This window comes from Platalea leucorodia (assembly GCF_965183815.1).
Source record: "Platalea leucorodia genome assembly, chromosome: 7".
Taxonomy (NCBI): Eukaryota; Metazoa; Chordata; class Aves; order Pelecaniformes; family Threskiornithidae; genus Platalea; species Platalea leucorodia.
Window position 1 is genome coordinate 26416357 of NC_138829.1, and position 19883 is coordinate 26436239.

The 19883-nt window shown below is 42.0% G+C and overlaps 1 protein-coding gene across 7 annotated transcripts in view; it reads right to left on the reverse strand.

The window, feature by feature from the left end:
• TTLL5 (tubulin tyrosine ligase like 5) overlaps positions 1-19883 on the reverse strand; it is a 147243-nt gene that overhangs the window by 123475 nt on the left and 3885 nt on the right. For 4 of the 7 annotated variants that reach the window (XM_082318434.1, XM_082318432.1, XM_082318433.1 and 1 more), the window contains exons 3-9: positions 18464-18573; positions 16454-16536; positions 15525-15631; positions 14839-14969; positions 14194-14276; positions 12111-12180; positions 11731-11815 (exon numbers count right to left, since the gene is read on the reverse strand). In XM_082318434.1, coding sequence (XP_082174560.1) covers positions 11731-11815; positions 12111-12180; positions 14194-14276; positions 14839-14969; positions 15525-15631; positions 16454-16536; positions 18464-18573 — 669 coding nt within the window. Of the gene's footprint in view, positions 1-11730; positions 11816-12110; positions 12181-14193; positions 14277-14838; positions 14970-15524; positions 15632-16276; positions 16313-16453; positions 16537-17634; positions 17655-18463; positions 18574-19883 lie in introns of those variants that run through there. The other 3 variants (XM_082318436.1, XM_082318435.1, XM_082318438.1) reach the window with 3 other exon arrangements.

Genomic DNA, 19883 nt, shown 5'->3' on the forward strand with positions numbered 1-19883 from the left:
TATTATGCACACAATCAAAAATATGAGGATATGAACCCCTGGCAGACATATACAATACTTCTAAACAACAGTATTTCTTTACCTTGCAAATGCTTGCATTAGCTTCCTTCTACAGAGACTGTCCTTAATTATTAGGTGGTCTGAGCTCCATGCCCATAGAATTTACATTTGCATGGGAACTGATTATTCAGAAAGGATTTCAATGTGTTCTAGAGCCCTCAGTACATAAACTTGCTTGCTACTAGGATGCTGTCACCTTAAGGGATATCATGGGCCAGTTAAGCAATGCATCACAAAAGAATTACAAAACATTAAATGATTCAAATCTACTATCAAAAAACCCCAATCTTTAAACAACAGAATCAAATGCCAGCTTAATACATTCTCCAAGAGCTGGTTTGACAGCCTTACTAGCCTCATGCTAAGCGCAAGTCTGCAAATGGAAAATCCAAGTTATTTCCAGAGCCTCTATCAATAGCCTCTGGATGTTAGAATGGTGACAGATCACAAGTACAACGCTGGCAAGAGCCCACACCCTTTACACTGTGTTTCGCACTTGCTTGGGATGGAAGAGCGTTACTACCACTGAAATACCAGTTACAATCTCCACAGTTCTACAGCTTTTCATTCTATACTTCACCATATCTTTCTTCCACTGTAGTAACTAGGCTACTCATCCACCACACTTGTTCTCTCCAAGAAAGACAAGAGATTTGCATGCTACAGAATGTCTTGCTTCAACAGAAATTTACAGGTTATTTTTAGCGACACTAAGGTCACAGGAACAGGCCTTACAGTAAGTGTGGAAAGTAGGAAAATGTCAATGCTTGTGAAATCTTCTAGGTGTTAACTTGAGATTAGAATAAACTCTTGAGAAATCTTACAGTCTTTTAGAGGATGATTTCACTTTGGAGCCCTGCTCTTTTCCAATTTTGTTTTGGGCCCCCCCTCTTTTCCGATTTCAGGCCCCTTCTAAGAATAGAATATCTGTCACCTAAAAGGTAAGAGCCAAGATCCCAAAAACAATTTAGAAACTATATGGTAAGGTGGCACAGAAAATAAAGGGTGAGCCTGATGTTTTCCCAGTAACACAATTTACCACAGGCACATGCTGCAACACACTGCACGAGCTATTTTCCTAAGCACTAGAGGCTTCATGCCCAGGTATCTCATATTGCTATAATCCAGCCAAAGAGTGATGAAGGCACAAATAACTAAGGCCAGGTCATCATCTGCCAGGATAGGACTGTTTCCTAGCCAAAGCATTACTCGTGGATGCTGCTATGTGGGAGCCTGCAATCAGCCAGGAATCCAAGAGTACTCCTAAACTGGAGGCTGGACTGTCCACACGCGGAGGTGCATCTTCAGCCAAAGGAGACTATTTTATCAAACGAAACTCTTCAAAATGCTACCTTCTGCTCACTAACACCACCTCTTTCTTGCTCTGCTTCAAGCAACTCTTATTTTCCCCCACTGTGATCCAATCCTGTCCCAGTTCTGGACTACTCCATAGGCTTTGCAATGCAGAGACCCAACACACTTAACACTGCTGTGTATTGCTGGTAGTGAAGTTTGTGTGGTCTGAATGGTTCAACAACTGGATCCACATTGCTTTGAATTCTTACAAAGAACTTTCCTGTAGGACTTGTCAAGTGAAAAAAAAAAATTAAAATCTAGAAACAGGGGAAATTTTCCACTATTCGTCGGACAGGAAGGTTTCCTGCCACTTCAGTGCATTCTCCTGACTCCACCTCACCTAAACCAGCAGTTCATCTTGTTAACAATGTGAAACATTATAGAGGTAACCAAGAAAGGAATGGATGTCTGTTCTGTATCCACCATGAGAAGGATATGAACTCTGTTTTGGCTCGAATTCAGATTTGCTTTCTCCGCAACACAGGTTCTAACCACAAGTTTTCAAAGCTGGATTTCTCCTGTGTTGACTGAACTCTCTTCCACCTGCCAATGGACTTGGGGGTGGAGGGAGACAGGCAGAGGATGCAGGAGGAATGGTCCCCTATCACAGCATTAACCTGGGTCACCTCTGTGATACATATTACACAGATACATAGCTCACAGCAGCAAGGACATAGGAAGCACCTTCCCCTGTCGTGATGTTATGTGCTGCTTGTATTCACTGTCTAAATTGAACAACGAGTGATATCAAAGATATTCACTTTCATTAACTTGTTTCCCTGGCCTTACTGCGCTCCCATTGTCTCAAAGATGCTCCCCTTCTAGTGAATCTTGTCCTTTTAAAACCTGAGGAAAGGGGTAAGTTAAGAAAAATAAGAACACTTACTAACATGATATACATGAGATTAGATTCCAAAAGGTTCTAAACAGAAATATTGTGGCAGAGCTTCTACCCCAAAACTACAGCTGGAAATAGGAGAGGTTAAACTGAGGTTGACTGCGCACTGTTCAGTTTCCACACGAACTGCTGCCAGCAATACAGCCTCCCAGGCAGAAGTAGCAGCAATCATATTGTGAACAGCCCTGGCAGCCTCCCTCCCTTACACTGCAGCTTCTCTTTCCTCAGCGGGACAGAGGAGATGCTTTTCATTTCTGAATTCGAAACGTGGAACAGAGAAGTGATACTCATACATTCAATCGTTCTGACACACCTGCCCATGTCTCAGCTGGTCACAGCCAAGTCACACAGGCACACGCCAGCTCAGATGAAGGCAACAACCAGTTACCTTCACCAGCAACTACAAACTGCTACAGAGCTCACCTTCAACAACAGCACGTTTGCCTTCCCTCTGGCTGCACTTTCTCTTGGATCAGAGAGGGAGAAAGAGCAAGCAAAAGCAAGCAGTAGGGTGGCAGTAGTGGCAGCAGATGGCCTGGGCAGCAGGAACAGAAAATCAAGGGAGAAATCCTTACTAATTTCTCCAAACTCCAGAAGTACTCTCAACCTCAGACTAACACTACATCACCTAGAGGCAACCCAGCTCTCTGCCTCCCTGTCATGCTTCAGACTAACCCTGTTAAAAATCACCTTTGGCATTCAGATACTGACAAATTACTGCCCTCCCTCCCCATCTTGTAAGAGTTCACTATAAGCCTAATAAGCAACCTTAAGCTCCACCTTCAATAGGCCATCTACTCCACAAGTGACATGCAGCACTTTTCCCTGTTGACCTAGCAATCTACAAAACACATCTCAGAGCCCACATTTATCTTTAGAAATCCCCAAACCCACCACACCAAACTTTGATTGGCCCCTAACCCACACCCCTACATTGCCTTAACCCAAACAACCTACCCTTTTACTGTCAGTACCCGAGGGGTTGTACACCACTTTTTGCCTTATCCCCAGCAGTACTTCAGGAAATGAATTGACCACAAGGTAAAGTTTGTCATATGCAAGTCATTTTGGAAATACGTAAACTGGATCATTAAATATTTACATAAGATGTTACACAGCTTTGCATGAAACTTGGCAGGTCTGGCACGCTTACTTGAGACATCTAGCCAGAGCCTGGGACAGGAGAAAGAAGAGAAAAGACCCTGGAGTGGGAAGAAGGAAAGAATAGTTAATCCTTTTTCTCTCAAACAAGTGCTACAGAAAAAGCACGCGTTATGATAGTCTTTTCCATGACTACACACAGGGTTCCTGACTAAATGTCCTGGAAACAACCAGTATACTGTTTCTATAAGCACGCTCCTCACATCTTATGCTTGGAGTCACTGTCTCAGTCCCTCTTCCCTCCCCTCACCACGCATTAGAGTTCGGCTTCCCTGCTAGTCTATTAGCTGCCACTTTGTTTAGGGAACTAAGGCCACATAGAAAGCTGTTTGCACCATTCAATTCTCTTTATAGTTCCCATGAACTGCTTTTAAAACCAGGATGAAAAGAAACAAGACGCCCTAAGGGAACTGTTCAATGGACAAGAACTGGTAGATGAAAACTACAGTTATTCCCATTTTTAACACTATCAAGGTCTGGACTCCAAAATGCCACCTGGGACCCAGTTAACTTGCAGTACAGGACCGAAAGCAGAAAGAAGTCTAGAGACGATCACAATCCCCCTATCTCCAACATGAATATTTTGCACAGCATCCACCTGATATGTCAGTTAGCAACTGAGTATCAATAGGAACCAAAGCCTGTAAGGGAATTACTAAGCATACAAAGGAGGTTTTGTGACATATCTATGATGGCAGACTTTCTCTAACCAAAGCTGGATAAAATTATTCAAATAGCTCTATGTTAAAGAACAAGATCCAGGAGCAGTTTTACCAGATGTCCGCAGGGACAGGAAAAAAAGCCTTATTTTCCTTTTTTATCTTTTCATAACAAATTTGCAAGTTTTCAACTTATGCACAACCATTAACAGTATTTTGAACCCATGGAGCATAAGGAAACACCATGAGGGTGACTGAGCACTGACACAGGTTGTCCAGAGAACTTGTAAAGTATCCCTCCTTAGAGATATTCAAAAGCCAGCTGGACATGGTCCTGGGCAACTGCCTCTAGGTGGCCCTGCCTGAGCAGGGGGGTTGGACCAGATGACCTCCAGAGGTCCCTTCCAACCTCAGCCACTCTGTGATTTGGTGAACCTCTCTCTATTTTGTTTCTCACATCCTCTAGTTTCTCATTGTGCAGACTGCCACCAAGAGTTGCCTACCCTCTCCAATTCTTTAGTACACTGACCCTGTCTGTTAAGTGCAACAGTAGGGCCATTAGTTATAGCCAGAGACCCACTATGCCTGGGTAGACCACCCTCCGCTACCCAAAGACAGACTCAAAGGACTGAGGCAGGGAGGAAGTAATTTGAGGAACATGAAAGATGAGGAGGGGTCTATAGAAGAGATCAAAAATGAATTTCTTAATTAGTATTTAGCTACCTTTTCTTCAGATTTTGCTAAAATATGCCATCAAGAAGACAGGTTGCTGAAGCTAGCAAGATACAGTTCTTTTTACTGGAGAATGGTGATATGCTATGTCAATATTATAACTACATTGCTGCTAGATATACAAATATTGCTCAAGAAGCCATTTTTCCACTCCTTTTTTTAAACAACTCTTTCAACAAAAAGAGCAGTTTTGATGAAGCTCAACAAGAACAGGTTGTTCAAAATGAAACCCTTGTCCAAGGACCCTAACTAAGGGCCACATCCTATGCCACAGACAAGTGTTTAGCTACCTGCCATGGTAACCAGATTTAACAAAGGGCATCACTAGGCCATGACTTAAACATATATAGTAAAAAACACTAAAAAAATTATTTTACATATATATAAAAATATATATAGTAGGCTTCCTTGCAACTCTCAAACAGTAGCAGCCTGAGGCCTAACTACCCCACTTTACAGAAGAAAATTCAAGGTAAAAAACACATAGTCTAAAATCAGGTAACAAGTGTCTGTATAGGCAGTAAATTTCTATTAAACAACATATACAGATAGACAGACAAATAAATCTTTTCCCTCAGTGATTCAAACCCTGCTTATCTTAATTAAAAAGCAAGAAAGCAGCAGAAAGTCTCCTGGCTTGATGCACTATCCACTGGTCCAAAGTCCAGTGGGGACATCTAGTGAAGAACACTGCTCCACAGCTTCTGTGTGAGGCAATGCCTACCGAAGTGGCTGTAGTCCGATCCCAGGTGTCCATCCAGAAGTGAGTTACGCTCCTTAAGAACCGGAGGCCTGCCAGGCAGGGGTTACTGCAAGGGGGACGGGGCTGCTGCGGGCAGCCCAGCCAGCTCTGGCCTAAGCACAGCCTGTGAGGTAATGTGAATTCCTTGGCTCCAAGCGAGCACCTGAATTCTTTGGAAACCACAGGAATCCAGCACAGAAAAGGTAAATATCCCAGCGGAGCCAGTGCTAATTAGGAAGCCAGGCTACCGAAGGAGGAGGCGCTGTGAGGCTGAGGGGGGTGAGCTCAGGCGGCAGGATGGCAGCCGCTGTGAAGCCCGGCTGTCTCCCCTGCCATGACAGGAACTCTCATGTCCCTCTGGAAAGTCTCCCCCAGCTGCTGCTCCCTGGGCCCTTTGCAAGAACATTTGGTTTTCAGCTCAGTTTTGCCTTTTTTTTTTTTTTAATCTATTTTTCAAATTCAGTATAAATCTGACTAAGAAGTTCCTGCTGGGCTAGGACCCTTCCAGCCATTCAGGCTCAGAAATAAGGCTGTCTAAACCTGGTATTTTAGGCAAAAAAGTAGGCTATAGAGAAGTCACCCCAAAACAAAGAGCCATTTCACTATGAATTCCCCACACCATATGTCAAGTCCCCATTATGTCTGCAGGCACCAAGCAAGACAGGTCCACCAGGCTCCTTTCTGTCCCACAAGGAGGTACACAGAAGGAGGGAAAGTCAGACAGGAGAGAGAGGTGTCCCTAGCTGGCAAAATGGGGAAGGCTCACAAACAGCACAAGCCTCTCCTGGCCCCATGTCCTCTTCAGCTGTACTTCAGACACAAGTCAGGCTTGTTATTTTCTCCTTGCATGGATGCCCCTCCAAAAACCAGCATAATCCATTAATTCAACAGTTGGCTGTAAGAGCAGCCTTGGGACTTCCACTTAGCTGGGCTTGGTGAGTCACCTTCAAGAGCATGTCAAAGTTTGTAATTAAGACTGTTTATTAACAATGCACCTCTTATTCATACTAGGATATAAGGGGTATGTCAATAAACATATTCCATCACCTATTTTGGAAGTCTCAGATAAATAAAACTACCCAGATTTTTAACGTATGATCAGATGACTGAGTTACACCCTCAGGCAAACCTGAACCAAGCTTGCCAAGACCATCTCATTCTCCAAACTTATACCTTCAATGCAAAAGTCCCAGCTACAGTTCTCCAGGCTGTGAATCACAGATGGCCAATCTAGATGATAATTGTCCTTTCCAGCACAAAGTTACTAAATATCTGCCAATTTAACAGATGTATGGCAGCACACTTTGTCTACTTTTTTTTTTTAAATATGTACTAGAAAAGTGTTCTACACCACATTTTTCAATCCAACAGACAAGTATCTTAAGTCACCGAGTGCTGCTTTACGCCTTAAGCACAGCTTCAGTCTTGTTTCAAGCCTCAGGAAAGAGAAAAAAATCCCATCCCACTCCCTCCAAACAGATCACCGAATATCCCCACGTGAATCTATTAGCAGCGTTCCTTCTAGAGGTGGACCAGGCCCAAAATATGCAAGAGGAGGTTTGATAGAGTTTGAGGGAGGCAAGACCGGAAAAGTACTATTGTAACAAAAGATGAAAATAATAGAGCACATTCACTGATACCATTCTTAGTAACTCTCCAGAAGTCCGATACCTGACTCTGCTGACCTAAGGCTCTGTCCCTACTAAATACAGCTTATTCCACAGGAAGTGGGGTGGAAATAGCTACAAAAGGAACCTACTCAACATCAGCCCTTCTTAAGTTCTACCCAATATTCTTTTAGGGAATAAACAAAAAAAACCCCTTTGAGGTCAATATCTTCCTGAAAAATTGCATTACAAAAAAAAAAAGAGAACTTTGGCCAGGGCAAACCAAACAGTTATTCGGTACTTCCAGCACAAATCAAGCAACAATAGCTGAAGGCTTTGTTACACACCTCTGGGTACATACCCTTCGCATCTCCTTCAAAGGAAACTTTTTCTTCACTCTTCCACATGGAAAGTGAAACATAAGTTACACATGCTGGATCCATAATCCCTATCTTCTCCTCAGCACTGAAGCCTCACATTTCACTCTAGATCATGTCATGACAAGTCCATCTTTGCAAAGAGAAACAAGGCCTAAGGAAGCGTCTAGTCAAACATCACAAATCTGTATTATACCAAGTCTGTTCCTTTTAAAGATTATTACATCTTATGGTTTCCTGATAGCACTCCTTTTCTGGTAGAGGTCACCAACTTTATTGCAACAGTCAGGTTCCTCTTCTACTTGGAATATCCAAAGCATAACACTGGATGGGAACATTAGCTTTCAGACAGACTAAGAAAAAGGGAAAAAGAAAATTAAGAGAACAACCCAGAAGAGGTCACCCTGACTACACTTCAGAGACTACCTACCTTCAGAAAGCAAACTCAAAACATGGAAGTCACCATAGTGCACCACAAGCACTAGCGGAGGTCGCAAAAACAGATTTCTTTGCTCTGCTGGTGGGTTTTCCCTTAGATTGCTTCAATATCACCTTTGATTCCAGGCCCTGGTCTTGCCTCCCAGTTCTCTGCTACAAATTGCTTCCATTCTTAAGCAGTGTGGGCTTTTTTCTTAAGAATAAAAAAAAAACAGCTTCCACTCCAAAAGGTTAAAGCATCCCCCCCCTCCCCACACAGCTAAAGCTTTGTCCCAGCTTTAAACCAAAGCATTACACTGTGTGAGGTAATAAAAGGGTCTCTCCCAGCACTTAACTCGCACTGTTAAACGGAAGGCAAAAAAGCTAAACAGGAAGCCAGAATCCAGGAGCTCCAGGTTCTTTACCTCCTACCAACAAATCCTGGGTATGGGAAACAGCCACATCGCTAAAGCTAAAGACCACTAGTGCCATCTGGAGGCTATACAGAACAGCCCACCTAAAGTTTTCTGTCAACCTCTGCTCACACTTGAGTGTTGTCCTCCAAAGAGAGCTTGCCAGCACTTGCTGCACAAACATACCAACTCTACAGCCACAGAAGAAGGGAAAAGTTTAAGAGTAATTAAAGATACTGGTTGCAATAAATTTATACCTATCATGTGAAAGCATTCAACTACAAGTCTTGCAACAAGCCTTTAGCCATAGCTGACACTACAGTCGAAATTGCTCAGTGGGCAGTTGAACTTCAGTAACAGAACTAGAGCTACCCTCCAGAGTCAGGACTGTCCTTGGACCAGAGATAACACCTCAGTATTCCTTCTGCACCAGCCCCACAGTTGTACTGGTACAGCTGACCGTACCACAGAGCAGCATTAAGATACCTAGTGCCACAGTTAGTCTCCATATACTAGCTACCTCTCACAGAGAGCTGTAAGATGGGATGCAGTTTGAAGGAAAGGATAACTACCATTAGTAATACTGTGGTGTCCTGTACATATATGTTCCACTTGTCATGTATGTGGACACCATGTGCTCTAGATTTGATTATAGTTTAAATAAATGGAATCTAAACATGTATAAGACTGTTAAGGATTTTAGAATACTAAAAAGTGATTTGCAAGTATTACTGCCACATGGGATCTTAGCAAGATGGAGAGTCCAGAATTGTTGAGACTGATGTTTCTGGATGAATACCAAGAAAGAAAACTTAAGTTATTTGCTCAGGGTTGACTACAACACTGTTTCAAGCTCTAGAGGTGAATATTCTGAATGTCAAAAGAACAAAGAAATTTAGCCAGCCAGCATCCAGGTTATCAAGTAGGGACACTGGCTCACATACTCAAAGAAATCAGATCATTGTTTCAAGAGACTTTTTACCTAGGATAGCCCAGGTGATCTACTGTCTCGCTACCAGCAGGAGCTCCTGGACTATTATCTTCCAGGAAGGTATTTCCACGCACATGAAGGATAAAACGATTATTGGGAACAGCAAGCACAAATTTTCCAAGAGCAAATCACATCTGATGCCTCCTGATTGCCTTCTAGGATGACATGAATGGTTCTGGGGACAAAGGGAGAGCAGTGGATGGCATGGCTCAAGACCTGAGCAGTCAAAAGGCCCCTGTAAAGCTAGAGGAATGGCCTAACAGAACCCTCATGAACTTTAGCAAAAGCAAATGCAAAAGTCTTGCACCTGGGAGGAATAACCCTGTTCAACAGTACAGGCCGGGTGGATAGAAAACAGCTCTGCAGAATAGACAAGCAGTCCTGGCAGACAGCAAGGAGAAGAGGTAACAAACTGCAACAAGGGAAATTCTGATTAGATATAAAAACCACAGACACATTCACAGTGCGAACGGTCAAAAGTTGGAACACGTTGTCAGGAAAGACTATGGAATCTCCATTCTCGGAAGATACTCAAAACTTCATGGTATAAGGCCGTAGAGCACCTGCCCAAACTTTGAAGAAGGTCTTGTCTTGAGAAGGAGGTTGGACTAAAAACCTCCAGACTTCCCTTCCCACCTAAGTAATTTGATGATTCTGTCTTAAGGGATTCAGTAGAACTGTCTGACTCGTGTATTTCAGTCAAAAGACTATAGTTGTCTCCTTCCTCATTTCCTTCCCTAGACCTCTACTACAACTAGAATTGTTAAAAGAAAAAAAAAAAAAAAAAAAAAAGCATGCACATCCCCACATACACTTCCCCCCCAAGCAAAACATGTTACTCTGTCAGAGACAAAAATGCTATCTATCATGGAATTGGCACACTTGCCCCCAAACAGAGTAGAACACTTCTCTTACACAGACGGATTTTTCCAGAAGTAAACCCCTTTGTTACAACAAGATCAGCAGAACTACCTTTAAGACATTAATAACGGTGCAAATCCTACTTCGGAGGCCTGCTATGCACTGCCCATTTTCAGAACATCCTAGCATCTACTCATATATTCACAATCTCTTCACTTTCCAGTAACATTCAATATTAGCAATAATTTAATTGCTGATTCCCAAGAGAAAAGTCCTGCATGACAGGCATGTTTAAGGCTCCTTTTCTAAAGTGAATATAGTTGTCAAGTTTTCCACTGACCAAGATGAGCTACCCCTTCCTGCCCCCCTTTAGGGAAACAATCTGTTCACATTATCTTTGCAGGCAGAGGCACATCACAACACATCTGAAGGGGATCTGTTCATCAATTTAAAGGAGAATAATTCCTGTGGGATCATTATTAATATATACTTTTGGATTCATTATCTGCTTGGGATAAAGGTAAGTTGGATTCAGTATCTGCCTAAGTCAGAGCCATGCACGCCTGGACCCTAGAGATATTCTTTCTGGGTATGTCAGATGTGCTTATAAGACAGATTCAGCATTGCTTAAAACTGTTGCAGAAGACAGTCCTATGAAGCTGTCTTCTCAAACACCACTACTGTTAAGTTTCTGGTCTGTTGGAAATTCAGAGGAGTGATTATTTCAAATTTATTAGTTACTATAAATAGGTATTTAGCTAAACTTTTGTGATGAAGAGAAACATGTATTTTTGGTAGCTAAGTGTTCCTCCTGGGAATCTTAAGTATCTTTCATGAATTACATGCAAAAGAAAATTGACATCTTGCAGGGTAAGAACAGTGAACTAGTCTAAACCCACTTACTCAATACTGTAGAAAATACAAATACTGACCTAAAATTTAAAAGAGCCATTGAAAGTGTTAAAACAAAGGCCAATACAGCAAACAACAGGTCTCCAACTGCTTTTGTCTTTAGGATTAAACAGAAATTGACAAAGTTTAGATTCCCTTCATCTTGGAGGATGGAAAAAGGGGCACAAATACACCAAGAGTCCAAAGAGGTTTCAAGAAGAACCCAACCTTGAGAATGAACATGCCAATGATAGTGTGTGTGGCCATTGAACTGTTAAGAGTTGAAAACTTGCTTTATTTATTACATATGTAACAAAGTCCCTCATTAAAGATATAATAATCTATATAAAGATACAATAATAAATAAAGATATATAATGATCTATATAAAGAAAACTGATGGGACACAGCATGATGAAGTATCATACATTTAAACTCTGCAGAACTCCCTAACTGGCACTTCCCTCATTTGCTATTGTGTCAGGAAGTGCCAGGAATAGAGGCAAGCCAAGACGTCTCTGGATCACTAAGTGCAGGTACACTGAGAAAGAAGAAGCCTTCCCTACCTGGTCAATCCTTCCTCGTAGAGATAGATGACAAGTGGATCATAGGACGTAACCAGAACATAGAGGCGCACATCGAATTTGAAATCTGAAATACAGTTGTCAAGAGTCAGTGACTGCAAATATCTTTCAGAAATCATATCCAGTTGAGGAATTTCAACAGACCCAGAGAGCAATTAACCATTATCTGCTGCTTAACATAGGTGCCTGGAGCTTTCCCAGTTGAAAAGCTTCCAGATTTTAAGGAATTCTCTAGTTAAATTTTTCCAGTACTAGAGGAAGATAGACCACTCAATTATTCAAATAGATTCCTGCAAAGGTTGCAGAGATCCTCAGGTGTGGAGTTGGGGGAAGAGAGAAAAGCAATTCCTAAGCACACTCACCATCTATGAGCAGGGGGTTGCTGATATAACGAGAAACCAGGATGTTGTCTTCCAGGACAATCTGGTTTGGCTACAGAAGAACAGAGAAGCCAAGAGTGAAAAACAGGCGGCTTAAGGAATAAGAAGATGACTACATCAAACCCACCATTTTTTCCAGCCTTTCCCTCCTAAAGCCACTCTGTACCAACAACTATGTCTGTGGAGGGAAGCAACAAAAACAAAATGAAAACACACCACTGTCCATCACAACATACTTAAGGTAATTAGATCCTAACCAGAAGCCTGGGAATAACTACATTATGAAAAAAAAAAAACTGCCCATTGAATCTTCCAGTTAAGTGCTCCTTACAGATTTAACAGCCACATGGCAATGATGTAACATAGGCAGGAAGAAAACACATCTAAGAAGCAACTGTCACCCTGTTTGCTTCTCAAGTGTTTAACCAAACACATGGAGGAGGGGTTTAGAAGACACTGGAAGAAGTACGTAACTACAGTTGGTGAGTAAGTCACAAGTGAAGAAAATGACTCCTCAACTTGTGATCTTTGTAGCTAGATCCTGGGCTAGTATCCAACCTTTTTGCCTGCATGAGTAAATACCTTCCACTGAGGTTCAGTTCACAGCAGGGCTACTGTACCAGGGAGATGCTACCCTTGTAGCTCAGAACAGAAAGCTCTATCTATGACAAATATACATCGCAAATCATGGGATCTGTTGAAAAAGCTTTTACTTTTTGCTGTATGCAAGCCTCTCTCTTGTAACCAGTTTTAACTACTCAGACAAACAGCTTCTTGCAAAACATTTTCTTGCCTTCAGTTTGCAAAAGAGCCAAGAGAACCCTGTCATCCTGCCTTTATTCAATTTTGCTTGTATTCAGCCACATCATGAGCAGGAAGCCTAGCATATAGAGTGCATATATACAACGTGAGGGAACAAGCTCAGCTTTCCTCAGCACATCACACAGAAGCGACAGCCTGTTTTATTATGGATCAGAGAAAATCAAAGGTTTGGGTTTTTGTTGGGGTTTTTTGTTGTTGTTTTTAAACACCTTTGTGAGGAGATTCTAGAAGACACTCCCTTAATGGCATCACACTGAAGGAAACTGAAGTCTTTGGGCCAAACTAGCTGAGTGTCTCTGGAACAGATATACACAAAGGGAGATTGGTCCCAGAAGGGTCTTTTCCCCAGTTCATGGCCAACTGCCATATAAGCCTGAGCTCGTTCCTCTTTCAAGCAAAGAAAAAGCTGAGTGCAGCTCTGGAAATACTTACCTCATACACTTGGCGAATTGCTCCCTTATTTTATGGGAAATGATCCAAGTAGAGAACAGATGAGGCAGCATGACCCCTTCAGTGCAGGGGAGGCTAAAGGGGTTTGAGTGAGTGAAAACAAAATGACTCACCAGTCAGTTTTGCTGCTGAGAATATTTATTGGAATCCCCTCATGTGTTTGGCTCCTGCCCAGATGTATTTGTTACCTATGACAACCTACCTCCCTATAAAGCCCAAAAAGGGCAAAGGACACTATAACCAGCACATTGAAATCAAAGAACCATCCCCATTACACCTCAGTAAGACCACACTGGCATTTAGATAACGCAGCTCAAAGACTGATACACATCCTACTGTATCACATAAGGTTTCATTTCAACTGGTCTTTTCCAGAGGGAAGAGGGAGACAAGGGGACTGTTTAAGGACTGTTTAGGTCGCACAGGGAAGCAACTAAGGAGAATTCTGGGAATCTTCCCAAGGCCAGTCTACTGTCAGCCACAAGGAGAGCATGAAGCAGCACACCTTCCCAAACTGTCTCAGGGAGCATGAACTTGCCCCTAATAAACTAAGACTTTAAGTAGGTTACAAGATAAGCACAGCATACAAAGAAATAGATTGCATTTGGCTACGCAGCATAGGCCCAGGCAGGCTTTGCCAGCTGCTCAGGACCGTTGAACTGCTCACCAATATATGGTTGAAATCCAGAGCAGGGCCAATGTCTGGTTAGATGTTTCCATGCCCCTTGCCTGGAAGCTGGCATAGTTTTGCAGAGAGTGTTACTGAAGAGCAGTCCTTTTGCTGAACACTTACATTGTTTATCAGGTAGACACCTCGACCCCTGGAAGAGGCCACGGGCTTCACTATCCATGGGCCTCTGTCCTTAGAATAGGTATCTGGTTAAAAGAAAACAGCACAAGTCTGAAACATCTTCCATTTTGCTTATTTACAGAGGAGCAAGAATCAAGAATGTTGCCTACAGTAAAAGCTTTAGAGAACTCCATGAGGAGATCAAAGTCTACTTTTTTGATGTCCTATTTTACCCCTTGGGACTCTCTGCAATTATTACGGCCCCTCCCTGAAGCCTCTCCTGCTGCTCTGATAGATTAATTTCTCTGCCCTATGCCTCCTTTTGGCACTTCTTTCTTCAGTACTCCCAGATATTAGTCAGGGATATTGTGAAGTTGATCATCATCAACGCTGTGCGCAAAAAAAAGCTGAATTCTGGAGACTTAAGCCCACATCAGCTTCTTGAGGACTTACGCAGGCATGGAGTAAACAGCAGAGTAGAAATTCTGTAAAGAAATCATGTGGGCCTTTTCCACTGTCTTTCCAGCTTCCTCTAACTTTGTTACCTTAAGCACTGGCATGATCAATGGCTGGGATATTAAAAGTAATTCCCTTCCCCCTATCCAGTTATTTTGCTTTAGGTCTGGACATCATCAGCTATTCACTTACTGCAGAAATCCTGGTACTCTGTCGGGAGGATAAAGGTCTGAGGTAAGATATGGAATGTCTTGAATCCGTGGGCCAGCTGCATACGACTGACGTTCTTGTATAGTCTGTCCTTTCGTGTCAGTTCATATGACCTGAAGTCCCAAAATAAGAGACTATTTTTTCCCACAAAAGAAACCCACATTACAGCAACTCTTCATCCTAGTTACTAAAGCATCTGTAGCCCTGTCAGATATCTAAACCCTAATCTGCAGTTACTCTTCAGATTTACTGTCTCTGTCCTATGGCCGTTTTAATAGCCATCCTCATTTGTAGCACCTCTTGCAGTTCCCAAGACAGACTGAAGCACAGCAAACTGTTATAATGGTGTTTGTAAACTTTAGCAGGTGACACATGACTCCCTCTGTAACTAAGAGCCCAAAGCCCCAAATATTTTACTTATACCACCAAATAAAGAAAAAAAATTTTTTTTAATCCAGTATTTGGGCTACAGACAAGCACTTCAACTCCCATACTATCTCCCCAAAACCCTTAAGACCGTTTAGAATGAAGACAGCAAGTTGCACAGGCCCAGTGCATTGGGACTTTACAGTATCATATATACTCTTTTTTTTTTTTTAGATATCTATGTTCAGATTTTTGCAAGCCATCACAAAGATGTTCAGCAGAACACAATATCAAGGCCTTACCTAGGGAAATGATTGACTTTCTGAATATCTGTAAGGGAACGCAGCAAGTAGGGCTTCAAGTGTGATCCTGTCCACATGAGATTATAATCGCTGCTATTAGGGTGCACCTAAGAAGCAACATAAACACACCACACACATAAAAACATAGAACTAATGAAAAGCACCACCACTTGTCCTACAGACTGTGACCTTATGTCTATGAGACCAAAGCAATTCTAGTTTAAGACAATCTCCTCTACCCATGTCTAATATTATGGTAACTCTAGCCAGACTCCTGTCCTCCTAAGCTACTGTACAGTGGTGCTGGGAAATAAACATGTCATATTTTTCTAAACAAACTTGTGGTTTTGTTCTTTTAAACTCAATTTGTAAAACATTTTAGATTTCTTCAGGAAACTTGTGAGGCCAATTCCTTAACTTGGTGTTATTCAGAAGAAAATCCACCATACACACACCTCTCAAACTGTCATTAGCTGCATATAGGACATTCTTTAGAGCATGACAGGTGCTATAAGAGAAACATGAAACACTACAGCGATGCTTGCGTGAGCTTGCAAAGGCTGAGAGATTAAATCCTTCAGATCTTCCCAAGGGTGTGAGATGATGCTTTAAAAGCAAGAAGAGAAAAACCCAACTTCAGCATCCCTTTTTCCCTAATTTTGCAGGCTTAAGGCTAAAGGGTACTCCTTTGAGAGAGCAAAACCACAACATATTTCCTGTCTGACTGGCAGAGTATGTAAAAAAAAAAAAACCTCAAGGGCATCCACAGCAACTTCCTGGTTCTAACCCTGCAGAGTTAAAAAAAGAAAAAAGGCACAAAACAAACAAACCACAAAACAAAACACAAAAAAACCCAAAAACATAATCAGCATCATCATCACCACTTCCCAGACCAGCACATAATCAGATCTGAAGTTCATTGCACTCACCTCATGGAATCCATGGGCAGCCAGAATGCTTCGAACCAGACGGCTGTCTGTTCGCACGATCTTATAGGACAAGTGGTAGCGCTCTGTTAAGAGGGCAAGAGACACGATATTAGAGTCTGCACCTAGAAGAATAAAGCAAAGTTACCTGTGCTACAAAAGAAGAAAGAAGAGCACCATAGGACTCAGCAGAGTACAGATGCACTTAATCCACAGTGGAGCATCCACACTGTAGCAGCACATAACAGGCAAAGAGTGATAAGAAATGCCTGTCTGTCTCTTGGGGCATTAACTCCAATGATAGCATTGAACTGACTTACATCAATCCTTATGTAAAATATTGCTGCATCACTGAACCCTATCGTATCAAAATAAAACACAGAACATCCTAACAAATGCCCAGGTTTGTTTGTTTGTTTTTTTTTAAACACCTCTTTATATAGACTGCTTTATAACACTCCAAACATGATTTCAGCTTTTTCTTCTCTATTCAAGATTGGTATTCCTAGCTAAAAGTAATCATGCCATATGCCCCTCATTGACATGGCTAGCTTATATGATGACTTTTTAGATCCTGAAAACCCAAAATGAAACACTGAATTTTTGTTCACATCTCATTCACCTGTACTGATCTTCCAATAAATAACAGCAGAAAATAGTAGGAAATAAAATAAATAGGACAAGGAAAGAAAAAGAGAAAAATCACTATCCAAGTAGAAAGTCATAAAAACAAAAGCAGTAAGCAGCACTGGAGGTATAAGATAAGCAGAACGCAAGTAGCAAGACTAGAGGCCAGCTGTCATAGAAAAGGATGTGGCAATCCATAAAACAGTTCAAAGAAAGTAGAGGCAGCAATTGCAACAGTAGAATACAGAATCACTTGGAAAAGGCACTTTACAAAATGGTTCAAACTGAGAATAGAAAGATGAAGATTAGATTAAACCTTAGGAAATATGTTCTACCAATAAAAATAAGTCTAAAGAAAAAAGTAAGAAGTATCATAATCTGGGACCGGACAAAGCTTAAGGAAATTTAACAAGTTGCACTATTCAACAGTAGACTTGTTAAACCAGGAAAAGCCTCTACCTCCTGAGAAAAAGCAGAAGAGACACCACACTCCAGTTAGAATACAAGTTACAATTACCATCAGCTTCTGCCACCATTCAAGTATGTTTTTAACTCACATGAAAAGGATCAGGAGTTTCCAACACAAATCACCTTCTCCACCCCTTACCCCAATGAGCCAGAAGCATTTCTGCTTGGATAAGATATTAGAAATGAGGGCACCAATTACCTAAGAGAGGGAGAAGCAAGAGAAGAAAGAAGTGTCAGCATCTTAACAAAAAGAAGCCGAGTAGATTTTAGCTTTTCTCCAACTCAGCACATCCAGAATGAGCTCCCAGGTGTACACACCCGCAAGTACTAACTCTTGCAATCCAGAGTGACTGTTTATAACAACTCTGCCTCTTATTTAGAGGCTCTCCCTTATTTGACACTAGACAGGTTTGGTCTCCCGACTCAAGTGCTGCCAGAGCAGCAGTCATTTTGCTTACGGCCTTACAGTTGTGAGGCTGTAGACGCAGAGATTTGTTATTATAGATTACTACTGTTCTTACCACTGTGGGGCTGGCTGCTCTATTTCCCAGTGAAACCCTCTCAAAACTCACTGCAATGATTGATTTTAAGTTCTTAGCTACAGAGCAATGAATTTATATTCTGGTTGTAAGTTCTAGCATGGCCTCCAAGTCTGATTTGCAAGCAGACTGTTCCAACTCAAAACACATCAGGACCCAATGGAGGGACAAATATAGACATTTGTCACAATCCAAAGACATGATAAACATTCACCAACTGATCAAGCATTTCTGAACATCTCAGTGCTCACAGACAAGAGAGGGTTGTAATTTCTTTCCTACCACGTCTTCTTCGCCACCACAAAGAAAAGGCAACATCCAGGTAAGAGACTTCCACCTCATGCCTTCAGGCCAAAAGCTGGCACATAGTTGCACCCACCTCCAATTAGGCGGAGGTAGCTGTCGTTGGTCAGAATGGCTTCAGCATGAAACACCAAGACGGGGATCCGCCTGCAGCCGCCACCAGTCCACTTGATACACGGATGATCCCTGAAATGGCAAGATAGTCAGTATAAGCAACTGCTGAGCCTCATACACACAGCAGTTACTTACAATGAGGACACAGCAATTCTCTGTACCTGCCCATGCTTGTCCACCTAGCCTGTGGGCAGGACGCAGGCAAACACACTGTGGGAAAATATCGGAAGATTGGCAAGGAGGATTGGAAACACTCAAGTGACTTGCAGCTGGAGTGTAGAAAAATACAAATATCATTCTAATTGTTGTCTATCCTTGTGTGTTTGACAAGTAGAACATCTGTGTTCAGATAACATAGGCTTGTGATACACTTAGAGGCACCCTATCGAACATGCATGGGATTACCTGTTTCTGTTTGAAAACCAGACGGCACTTGGAGAATGACTGTTGATTACAGAGAATTGAATAAAGTCACCCCCACACACACAGTTACGGTACCAGACGTGGTTACTCTTACAGAAAAAAAAATCAGCAAAAATTTACAGCCCTGGAAGGTGGTGATAGATCTTGCTAATGTTTTCTTTTCAATAGCCATTACATATTTATAAAGCATGTGTATATAATTGTACTATTTGTATGCAGCTACATTTAAGGGCATTATTTAGGCCATGGGGAAAGATAAAACAGGGTCAGCAGGCCTTGAATACCTGGCAGGTTGATTACTTGGGCCCCCTGCCCCTGTCAAGGGGGTGGCGATATGTATTCACTGCTGTGGATACAGTCTCCAGACTGTTTTTTGCTAAACCTACCAAATATGCTAATCAACATAGCACAACTGAAGCATTAGAACAACTCATTCTCTCCCAAAATATTAACTACAGGGCAAATGGAATTGTTTACACCAACAGATTGCATGGTAGGACCAGGACCTTTTAGTCTAGATGTGAAGATTCATATAATAACCCATGAGAATGCCATATGGTTCTGTACCCCAACTTCCCCTCTTATGTTACATCCTTTGTTGATATCAGATTCTCGAGATCTCGTACTTCAGGTATCTTCAACAAATACCTGTGCCTTATCTAGAAGGGACAGCATTGGAACGGTGTTATTGGTGTCACGAACGCAACATCGAATTGACCTTCAACCTGAAAAAGTGCAAGCCATAGCTCTTCAATCTGTGTGGGCAATTACCCCACATCAGGTTATCAAAGCCAGACTAATATTAGCTGAAGGAGCTAGAGCAACAGCATATGTATTACTGGAAGGAGATGACACTCCTGTTTTCCTCCCTTATCACAGGTTGGCTCGTCGTGCTTTGTAGTCTTGTACTAGAAGCCCATGCCCTGGATACAATTCCGCAAGATTGACATGTAAATACC